This window comes from Myotis daubentonii, chromosome 12 (assembly GCF_963259705.1).
Source record: "Myotis daubentonii chromosome 12, mMyoDau2.1, whole genome shotgun sequence".
Taxonomy (NCBI): domain Eukaryota; kingdom Metazoa; phylum Chordata; class Mammalia; order Chiroptera; family Vespertilionidae; genus Myotis; species Myotis daubentonii.
Genome location: NC_081851.1, coordinates 75,877,456 through 75,889,492, shown reverse-complemented (window position 1 = coordinate 75,889,492; position 12,037 = coordinate 75,877,456). Strand labels below are relative to the sequence as shown.

The window sequence follows — 12,037 nt, the reverse complement described above, 5'->3', positions numbered from 1 at the left end:
ATAATGCCACGCTGTGAATATTTCCCCCAGAAGTTCTGCGAAGTGGCAAATGCAAACAGTAACCGAACGGGCATTACCCTGAGGGCAAAGAGCCTTCCTGGTTCATTTTATCCCGGAATAGGGACTACATTCGGGCTCTGGGGCCCCGCCCCTCTGAATTCTGGCCTCGGAGCTTGCTGTTCTTGTTACGCACTCTGGGACTAGCTCACCGGTTCTTTCCAAGGTTTGGTTCTGAACCCAGCATGCGTACACATTTAAAAACTGCACACTACACGCGTGTAGTATATTCACTTACTTTACATTTCTAACATCCCTCCCAAGCTGTGGGAACATCTGGTGTTTTGCAAATGTGGCCAAATCCAGAGGCATTTCCTTTTCCAAATGTGTCCTCAGACATGTGCAGGTTGCTCTGCAGTTTGAATTTTATTCTCTTTCTCTCTGCAGAACAGCATTGAGCAATTTCAAACGTGCACTGTATCTAAACTTTATACTTTTCTCTCTGGATGACAACTTAAAAAGCTTGCCAATTAATCAAACGAGGGAAAATACAAAGCTAGACGAAGGTATAAAATTGATTTCAATGTCTCTGCCTCACTTTTCTACAGCTTAACCTGATGCAGCAGAAAACCACCTCCTGGGACCATTGACAGCAGCATCTCTTGCCGAGGATGATACCACCTGCACTAAGAGAAGGACAAGCCATAATCCACTGACTCGGTCCGCACTGGGGCAGCCCTGCATCAGGAAAATGCACAGATGTTCACGAACAGCTGCATCATGCATCTGCAGTTCGTTAAGAAACTAAGGTCATGAGAATGTGCTATAATTTAAAACCATGACATTAAAACAGCATGACAACTCAAAACCTATGTGGACTCTACATCCAATTCTTACATTGAATCGTGAGTAAATAATTGCTGTTGGGAAGTCTAGAACCATCTGCCCACCTTCACACACATGTTCGCAGTTAGCATATGGCCTTGGCTGGTCATGTTGCTCTGTTCCCGCCCTCACATAAAAAACAGTTAAAATTCCTTCAGCCTGAGGGGAGCGAAGGCCCTAACCCTCCACCTTCCCCGTCTGTTCCTGCCTCACCCGGGCAGCCAGGTCCCAGGTCCCTCCCTCTAGCGTATTCATCCTGCAGTGCTAATGGACTTCCAGCCTCTTCCCGGTCTAGCAGATCCAAAACCAATGTGCGCTGGACTCCTGCCTTGTCCCCCACATTGCCAGGATCCTGCCTGGCCTTCCTCATTCAGGCTCAGCCCGTTTGGACTGAAGATGCTCAGGGCTCCTGGTCCCCGCGCCCCCAGTGCCCAGGATGGCCCCTGACTGCTGGCTCCAGGACTTCTTAGCTACAGTGCAGTTCCAGGGTCAGAGCAGAGGCCCCGGAAGAAGCCTGAGGGGTTTAAATTGTGGCTCCTGTTACCCGAGGACTTTGGTTGAACTCACCTATTAAAACCTAGTAACACTATTATGTGTTCACAGATTACTCAGCCACAGCCCAGGAGGTAGAAAGCCAAACAGATTCCTGAGGCTAAACCACAGATCCCTAAGTGGCAGGTTCAAAGGTCAAAGCCGGGTTTACCAAACTTGTGCTCTTTTTAAATATATCATACTATCATACTACCTCCCTTTAAAACGAGCCTTATTTTCTTCCTTAAAAAAACAAAAACACAAAATTGATGATCTCCTTCTGATAGTAGTGGTTGTAAAAGTTAAAACCATTACGCTAATAAGAGAACGAAGTCATTGGTTATCCACAACCATAAACCCAGCAAGTTAGTTAAAACTAGGCTTCCCCGGAGATGTTTGAAGCTGTACTTGTGCCAGCTTCCAAACGAATGACTTGAACTCTTAGCCTTTCTACTCCATTTTCAGGATAACATCAGCTATAACAACAATTCTTGGGGTGGAGTACCAGGCGGCTTGCCAACCTGGGGGATGAGACAGCAAGTGGCACAGACAGGCCAGAGGAGATGAAAAGGAGGCTGCGCGAGAGCACGTTCAGCAGCGAGACCGAGGCGGGGGGTTTGTAGGAGAGGTCATGCCAGGGAGAGATTTACAGGGAGGTTGGGGCGAGGGGGCAAGAAGGAAAGACAATGACCCGCATTATCTGTTCGGAGGGAAACTACACATTGCTTAGGGATCTAGAGCAGGAACTAAGGTCCAGTTAAAGGGCTCAGCCCTGAGCCTGGAGTAGACACTGGAAAATGCAACCCCCACTCCCACGGATGATTCTATCACCAAGGCGTATACTCCGTGGGATTCATGGGAATTTCCTCCGGGCTCACTTTAGCCACAGCGAAGTTGCTAGCTTGCTACGGATGCATGCAAGGTGGGCTGGGCGCTGGAGGTTCCTCCCACCTGCCCACTGGAGAGCGGGATGCAGTCTTTACTATGAAATGCCATGTTATGAAAACTAGAGCACATCTGAACTGTAACTATTCCCCATTTCCAGGAAGGAAACAAAAACAAAATCTACCGAATGTAAGAGCAGCTGTCATGCCTCCTAAAACGTCCCATCCACTCTACGCGGTCGTTGGTTACCTTGGTCACAGCTTCTGGAGAAAACGTAACTGCATCCAGCACAGTGATGAGGTCCCCCGGGTGCAGGCGATCGAAGTACTTGGTGCCAGCCTCGAAGGCGCGCAGCCACTCGGGCGGGGATGCCGGGGCTTCTTTGATGAGCTGAGGGTCTCCGGTCCAGAACAACTTCTGTAACCAGAGGGTGTACAGGGAGCTCGGCGACAGCATCCGTCCGTCCTTGCCCGGGATTTTGGGAACAAGCTTGGAAATAGATAAGATATTCTGACTTGAAAGAACCGGCTGCAGTGCGTCCAGGGGGCTCGTGCCTTCCTCGGTCAGTTTTTTGTAGTTCAGACCTATTGGAAAGAGAGGGAAAGAGAGAGCAGTTCTCTCCAGCACAATGCAGAGGCTTTGCGCACATGCCCAGCCCCTGCGCGGCTCAGTGCAGACCCATCGGCCAGTATAGGTGTAGCATATCGCTCAGTCGCCCGTGACAGAGACCAGAAGGTCTGAGTTCCGGGCCCAGCCTGCAGTGTGATCAACTGCAATCCCGATGAGCCACTCAATCCCATGAGCCTCCGCCTCCTCTCTGGCCACTGGAGACGCCGGACCTCCTGGCTCCTGCCACCCCTCTGTGGCCCTGTTTTCCCAAATCAGTACCCAAACCAAAGCGGATGGGTTCATGTGTATTCACCTGGCATCTCATCAAGGACTTGCGGGCTGACATGAATCGCACCCCTTGTCCCCTGTCTCTACTCCATGTCTAATTTGGTTACTCAGTAAACTTTATACTGATACACTGAAGGAAATTCTCATAATTGTCATGAATATTAAATAAATATAGACTTGAAAGTGCCTTGTAAATTATAAAGTACCACAGAGATTTGAGGGGTGTTAGTGTGTTTAATTTTCTTCGTTATGAGCATGAAGATAGATGGACACCATTCTAAGGATTCCCACAATTTATCAGATTCAAAGGCTCTTACTTTAATGGTCTCCACATATGCTTTAAACATATAGGCTTCACTCAGGTGTAATTCTGCCAAATGCCTACTGTAAAGTGTGTCAGTCTTATTCTGTATAAATCCTATATAATAAAAGGCTTATATGCAAATTGACCAAACGGTGGAACGACCAGTCACTATAATGCGCACTGACCACCAGGGGACAGACACTCAATGTAGGAGCTGTCTCCTGGTGGTCAGTGCGCGCCCATAGGGGGAGCGCCACTCAGACACAAGCTGGGCTCACGGCTGGTTAACACAGTGGCGGTGGCGGGAGCCTCTCCCGCCTCCACGGCAGCGCTAAGGATGTCCAACTGCCGGCTTAGGTCCACTCCCAGGACATCCCCCAAGGGTTCCTGGACTGCGAAAGGGCACAGGCTGGGCTGAGGCACCCCCAAGTGCACAAATTTTGTGCACTGGGCCTCTTGTAAAATATAACCAATGGGAGTAGGAAAAAAAAAACAAAACACCTCTGGAGTCAAAACTTTAGATTTTAGTATCAGGTCTCCTATCAGTCACTGCGACTTTCAATTGGTTTCTTGGTTTCTCTGAATTCCCCCAACTGTGAGTGAAGGAGTTGAAAATACAATAACTAAAGACAATTAGCATCAAAATCCTATGGTTTCAGATTTATGCCAGCCATGGTGCATGGTCATGATTGTGTAGAGAAAATTAATCCCTAAATTTAATTTCAAAAATGGCCGTGTTGCTCAGTTGGTTAGAGCACTGTCCTGATACACCAAGGTTGTGGGTTTGATCTAGGGTCAGGGCACATATAAGAATTAACCAATGAATGATTAAATAAGTGGAACAACAAATCAATGTCGATCTCTTTCCATCTCTCTCTCTCTCTCTCTCTCTGTATGTGTGTGTGTGTGTATATAAACTGAGTGGCCAGATTATTATGACCACCTGACGTTTGTAGGCAAATTAACTGTAAACTGCATTGTATGGGATATGGAAGCCGAAGGCCTGTTCGAACACCTTTGCTATCTGCAGTTACCAAGATAAAATGTCTCCAATTCGCACAAGAACACAAGGATTGGACAGTCGAGCATTGGAAAAAAGTCATGTGGTCTGATGAATCACGTTTCTAGTTGCATCATGCAGATGGCAGAGTGAGAATTGGCGGAAACAGCATGAAAGCATGCACCCACATGCATGAGTAACCCTTCAAGCTGGTGGGGGCAGTGTTACGGTTTGGGGAATGTTTTCCTGCATGATTTGGGCCCTTTAATTCGTGTGAAACAACGTCTGAATAGCACAACATACCTAAGTATCGTTGCTGATCAAGTTCATCCTATCATGTTGATGGCATATCCCAATGGAGATGGCTTCTTCCAACAAGACTATGCGCCATGCCACGGTGCTCGTATTGTGCCCAAGTGGTTTCAAGAACATGACAGAGACTTTACCTTGCTTAGGTGGCCCCCACAATCACCAGATCTCAATCCAATTGAGCTTTTGTGGGACGAAGTTAAAAGAGCCATCAGGCAGCTGGTTCCACAACCATCAAATCTCACAGAACTGGACAGTGCTATTCATCAGGCATGGTGTCAGAGTCCTCACATCACCTCCTCGTGGAGTCAATGCCAAGAAGAATCACTGCAGTACTGAAGGCAAAAGGTGGCCCAACGAAGTACTGATGGGGTGGTCATAATAATCTGGCCATTCGGTGTGTGTGTGTGTGTGCATATGTGTGTGTGTATATACATATATATATATATATATATACACACACACATATATCCCACGTTCAAAGGCTATTACATCGTGTTGTTTACCCATATCTTCAGAAAAAAATCACTTCTACTGTTGTGGTAAACAACCTGCTTCCCTATTTATAATGGTCTGGCCCTCTAGCAACTTCAGCGTGAAATTATAATTTGCCTACAAACGTCAGGTGGTCATCATAATCTGGCCACTCAGTGTGTGTGTGTGTATGTATTTACTTTTATTCTTATTTTTTAAGTGAATTCAAGCTGGAAAATGATCATCTTACCTGATGCAACCACCTTGAACTTCTTCAGCAGCCGAATGTGGGTTTCCGGTTTAATGGTGTATTTCCCCAGATCTGCGCAGCCACAGCCTTCCAGGAGGGTGAAATAATACAGCAGCCTCTCGTGGTCCATGCCCCCGATGGTGGGGTAGATATACTTGACCATGTGCTTGTGAAAGGCTTCAGGGTCTGTCTTCAAAGTCTCAAAGAGATGAAGGGCTTGAGCTCGATTTTCTATTTCTACTGTGGACAAACTGAAATTAAGAGACAAAAAAATTATGTTAAAATTTGGTTCCTTTATTAAACAAGATTTTTTTTTAATCTGGGAGGAAAGGCTACTTCTTTTATTTTTTTAAATATTTTTTTATTGATTTCAGAGATGAAGGGAGAGGGAGAAAGAGATAGAAACATCTATAATAATAAAAGCATAATATGCTAATTAGACCAGATGTCCTTCCGGACAACCTTCCGGACAAAGCCAGGGCTGCAAGGGAAGCCAGGTCCCAGGTGCCTGCCAGCGGCTGGAGGGAAGCCCAGGTCCTGAAGGGAAGCCAGTGCTGGCAGCCGGGGGAAGGAAGGCCTACTCTTGCATGAATTTCGTGCATCAGGCCTCTAGTCAATGATGAAAGAGAATCACTGACCAGCTGCCTCCTGCACGGCCCACACTGGGGATCGAGCCCACAACCTGGGCATGTGGCCTGACCAGGTATTGAACCGTGACCTCCTGGTTCAGAGATCGACGCTCAACCCTGGAGCCACACCAGTGGAAAGGAAAGGCTACTTCTTACAAGCCCCTTCCTCCTGCCTAATCAGAGACGGTGAGCACCAAGATGCAGGTGGTTTTTATAAAGGAAAACAGGCGTGTTGGATGCCTCTATTGCTCAATGCGATGTTCATGTGCTCTCCCGCGGGTCTACAGCATCCCCGCAGGCATTATTCACATGCCTGCAGTTGGGAGAGGTGCCCAATGCTTACCAGCCAGGAAATGAACCCAGATCTGCCGGCTGCCACTAGGCATTATTTATTCATGTCACAAGACAAATGTAAAATCAGAGCTTCATTACAGAAATGTAAACAACCTTATTATTTCAGGGACTTAGGAAGCCGTGAGGGGTGAAAACAACCCCAACTTTTAGGCCTAAATATGACATCCAAGAGCCTTATCTTGATACTGGATAGAGCCAAATTTGATACAATGCTCAAATACAATTAAAATCAGCAAGAATAGGTATTTTCGCTTTCACTTGAATTAGCTGTAGTTAGGAATGCCACTTAAATAAAAACACATCTTATTATTTTCATCTTGACTTAGATGTCTTTACAATATAATAAAAATGTTCTCTAGTGTTAAACTGTCAGAAAAAAATGTTAAGGAGCTGTGTTTGGCTGATCAATGTGTATTTTGGGGGTGAGAGGAGGGCTTAATGCTGGTCTTGTGTTTCTCCCGCCCAGAGCACAGAGCACAGAGCCCAGAGCCCAGAGCCCTGAGCACAGAGCACAGAGCACAGAGCCCAGAGCACAGAGCACAGAGCACAGAGCACAGAGCCCAGAGCCCAGAGCCCAGAGCCCAGCCGTGTGGGTCCCATGCCCAGGTCGGTGAGGCAGCAGGCCGCCCCCCCGGGGCAGTGCCTGGCGCAGTGAGCGAGACTCCGACAGTACCTCGCGAAGTCAGGTTGCACCTGGTTTCAGAGCAATTCCCGGGAAACATGACTCCCTTTTTACTGGAATTCCCACCTTCAGAAAGTGCCAACACGAGTTTTTGGCTTATACAGATAAAGTGAACACAAATTATGTCTTAAAATTTTTATGAGTAGTAGGGACACTTAGGATGACAGCTCCAAACTATAAAGTCCAAATAGCAGGTAATTTAAAAATGCTCTTTGACCTTTCACTTCAAGAGAAATGCTATTTTTCCATTAAGACGCGATTCAAACATTTACAAAAATATCCTGAGCTACACAATGTCCCTGGTCTTAAAGATCTCCCTCTCTGTCTCCTCTGACAGCCTTCCATCCGGGACTCAGACTCTTTAACTGTGTCCGACCGAGTCTGTCCCCTCGCTAGGTGGTGCACCACTTGATGGCAAAGATGATTCCATATCTCCTTTATCTTTAGTTTCTCAGTGCTGAGCACCAGTGTGTGGAACACAGGACACATTCAACGCCCGTGCCACACAGACGGGTGGATGCACAAACCCTGGGTGTTCTCCACACTGGGCGGGCGCAAAGATTTCCATCAAGCTCTCACCCAGCAGTCTGCAAACCTAGTTGTTATAAACACTCAGAACTGAACAACAATGCTAAATAAGAGGATGGGCTGACAAATGCATGCAATTATATTCCAATCAAGAGCAGGGCCACTCAAGCTTTAACTTGAAAAACAGTCGCTATCAATGATAAAAGAAGGTTTAGTGACAGAAGCACCTGAGTTGGCACCAGAGAAAGGAATGGAGTGAAAATAACAGGGACAAAGTTTCCAGACAAGAAAGCACAGGCCTATACAAGACACGGTGAGGGTAGTGGGTGGCAGATCAGAAAAAATTCTTGACACTCTCACTATGCAAAATACACAGTATCATCTGAGAAAGCCACTGTGTACACAGAATATGAAAGCGACTCAGATTTTGATTCCCTTCATAATTTGCAGAGTGAAGTCTGAACACAATGGTGTGAAGCAGTAAATACCGCCCCACGTCACACCACCGAGATGAGTTGTTTCGATGGAGCTTTGCAGGCAGAACCACATGCCCAATGGAGAAGGGAAAGGCTTGCACTCACTGTGCTGGCTGCTGGGCCGGTTACATCTAAGTACCTACCAACCAACAGGCGAGCGATCAGAGGGGTTAAGTGACTCCTAAGACGGCGTCAGATCGGCCTGGACTCGTGTGGCTTTGTTCACCTTATCGCCACGCAGCCGTGGACTGATAAGGCCTTGTGCCCGCGTCACAACCATTTCAAAAGCAGATTCTTTGTGTAACACCGGCCTTTGCTCTCTCTCCAAGAGCAGTAGTCTCCGAGTTTTCCTGTCACACTGCATTCCTAACGACCCTCGGAGACAAGCATTCAAGACAGACTCATCCACAAAGTGGACGGACAGTGACTAAACCACAACAGTTTGACTTCCTTTGTGTTCGACTTGATTCTGAACACCGTCTCTCTCAATCAACTTTACTTTCTCGCCCACCCACGTATTCTTCTGCGCCCACAATTCAGTTTGCCTGATGTGCAATTTTACCTAATTATCTTGTCAAGAGAGATACTGGAATACCTTTCCTGACACATGATAAATACCAGCACCTCCCTCTTCAGTAAATTACAACGTGCTAAGATCTTCTATAGATGCCAGCAATCAATAACCCATTCAACAGCTTCCCCTGAAAGAAGCTGTGATCTTCCCTTTGGAAAAAGAAATGAAATCTCTACTTAGAAAACAATTCCAAAGAGCCCACATTCAAGAGTAGGAAGAAATACCAGGAAACCGCCGGGGATTTTTCACTCATCAAATTAATGATCACCCTTAGAAACTGTTTAAGGCTTTTTCTTGAACCAAGATTTAGCTCCAACAGCAGCTTATACATTTATATAATGCATACTTAACTTTCAGAGATTAACTGCGGGAAGAAATCAGCAGTAGTTGTACTCAAAGCACAAGGAATAAATGGTTAGTGCTAAGTCCACGGTCAGCATGTTCTGTGATGGCTTCAAGCTGTCAATCATCCAAAAACGTAATTCAAGAACAGCATGTGCTGAAAGGCCTCATATTCATGTAGGAAAACAAGTTTATTTAAATGCATTATGTCTTCACCCAGGCTGAGATGGAGTGATAATTCGGTTCCATTAGCTGAGGAAAGGAGCACTTAGGAGGGGAGAGGAGGGCGAAAGGAGACAGGGAGAGGGACAGGGCTGCTGGGAAGGGCTGGAGAGGGGTTCACCATTCAGATGCAGTCACTTCTAGGCATTTCCCCAAAGTCAAATCCTAAGAGTTGGAAGCTCTATGAATCCAAATTAATAACCTCGATGGAGGGTGAACAGGCCTCCACCAATTCCTGCGGAGAGAGACAAGTCTACCCTCTCAGTTTCGAGGACTCTGACCTGCGGGAAATTAGGCAGACACTCACCCACCATGGCCTGGGAATGAAGCTGATGGGGCATGTCTGTTTTCGTGAGGCCACCTGGCAGCTGACCGTGTGGCTATGCAGGGAAAAGTGGGCAAACCATCATGGCATTGTTCCATTTGCCAGCATTTTGAACATGTGTGTTTGTGAAACAAAAGACAGAATTTAACTTTCAAGGCACCTAGACAGCTGCTGAGGATCACAAATGAGTGTCTCAGTGATTTCCTGTCGCAGGAAGAGTCGGTGGGCCCTCTCGGAGCGTTTGGTATGAACAGTGGTGACAAGGACAGCCACGAGAACAGGCTGCGTCTCCTCCGCCATAGGACAACCCTGACCCTGAAGCCTGTAATTTCTCATAAAATGTCAATTCTGACTGGTTTATAGAGTCTCATATTATCTCTTTAACAAAAATATTTAACAGTGCCCCCAGGACAGACCTGCACATCTGGCCTGCTTCACCTGAGCAGGTCAGAGCCAGGGTGTGAACGCAGGTGAGCAGGACTCAAAGCCTGAGCACTTTCCCTGGACGGAAACACTAAAACGGGTCCTGCAGATGTTCTGTTCCACTGCCAGGAGCCTTTGCTGGGTGAGAGGGGCCTGAAGGATCACGGCATGAAAAGGAAGGCTGCAGGTACATGGACGGAATCGCTTCCATTTTGGTAAAGGCGGTAATTAGCTTCCGTTTTCAGGACTGGTAGGTTTTGTCTTATGCACAACACAAATCATAACCATGGTTCTCTTTTCCCTGTAGGCCAAAAGGAAGATCTAAACCAAATACGCAGCCCAATTTTAGCAACCATGTGAGACCTGTGACCCGAATATCTACATTCAACCTTCCTATGCTAACTTGGATTTTTCCTGGGCCTGAATTTTATTCCCAGGGCCAGACCACATGATTTCGAGGGCCTTATATGGCCCATGGGCCGGACGTTCCCCATACCAGTCCTGATAACTGAGGAAACTGTGGCTTGGGGATGAGACGATGCTCAGTGCTGCAGTTGGGGTTACGGGCAGATGTGGGAACTGTGGTCTCACTCCAAAGCCCACGCCCTCACCACGAGGCCACATGTATACTGGCAGCTAACATTGTCTCTAAGCGCCACAGACGTGTCCACAGCAGCCCAGTGATGGGGTTGGCTGCTAAACTGGCAATGGTGATAGGTCAGCCTCCGTCGGGGAGCTGAACTCGCCCCAGTAGAACCAAGAGGCTGAGCAAGCCAGCGTCTGCCATGTGGCCACAAAGCCATCACAGCAGTTTAAGAAAAAAAAGAAATAAAAAGAGAAAAAATAAAGAACAATAACAAACGGAACTCAATGTGGGTGTTTATGAGAATTCTCCTTCTGCAGAAGGGAAATTCCAGGAACAGCTGCCATTAATTAAGCACGAATCACGTGTCAGGTCCTGGGGGTTTGATTTCTACGACGAAGCCTCTTCCTTTTCATCACACCGGACTCAAGACCACGGGAAATGAGTTTGAGAGAACTGAATTGCCTCGGGCAGGGACACAAGCTGGAGAGGCACAGTGAGGAAGTGGCCAGCCACGTGAATGAAGACTTACACTCTATTGTGTGAGGCTGCTTCCCCCGAACCCATCTGAGTGCGCACATGTGTCCATGCGCTGACCCAGGGCCTAGCTCCAAATTCAATCAAGAGGAAGGAGAATGTAAAATTAAGAAAAATCAACTTTTGGGGGCGGGAGTCTTTTGAAAGAAACAGTAGAACTAAACCTAAGGCAAATAGCATCAATTTTCTTGTGACTCTGACCTATTAACTTCCCATTAGTATTGACTCGACAAATAAATGCTGGGCCGTTTCTATTGTATTAACAAGGCTGATTCTAATACCTGTGCTAGCAAGTTAGATTGCATAGCAAGGCAAACGGCTGGGGAGCACCAAACTCCACTGGCTAATCAGGAGGGTGTTTGTGTTTGTCACTCACAAGCACGGCGCCAGGAGGCAATGATCGATCTCCCACTCCTGTAGTCGATGGCGGCTGCATCATCACTGCAATCAGTCTAATGGCCACCCTGAACAGTCTCGCATGTTATTTAATGCCTGATAATTTGTAATATATTAAGAGACCAGGGAAGCATCCTGTTTGTACACATATGGCACCTTTTATGTAACATTCAATGAAAGGATGTTTAATAAAATGCCAAGGTATTTTTAAATGTGCGCGCGCGCGCACACACACACACACATCATAAGAAACATGTATTTAAACATATTACTGTGCATCAAAACTGATTAGTTCAGTTCAGTATTTATTGTAGATGATACTATCACCCATGTAGCAATTTCATAAACACTTAAAATTTGGATGCTAAACTTTCAAATAATTAACAAAAATGAACGATGCTAAGTTCTAAGCTTTTCACCATCCAACAGGCAGA

The 12,037-nt window shown here is 46.6% G+C and overlaps 1 protein-coding gene across 1 annotated transcript in view; it reads right to left on the bottom strand.

Moving 5' to 3' along the window:
* Positions 1–12,037, bottom strand: part of NBAS (NBAS subunit of NRZ tethering complex) — a 203,367-nt gene that overhangs the window by 39,848 nt on the left and 151,482 nt on the right. Inside the window, exons 43-44 of the mRNA XM_059660511.1 lie at positions 5,533–5,783; positions 2,548–2,882 (exon numbers count right to left, since the gene is read on the bottom strand). Coding sequence (XP_059516494.1) covers positions 2,548–2,882; positions 5,533–5,783 — 586 coding nt within the window. The remainder of the gene's footprint in view (positions 1–2,547; positions 2,883–5,532; positions 5,784–12,037) is intronic.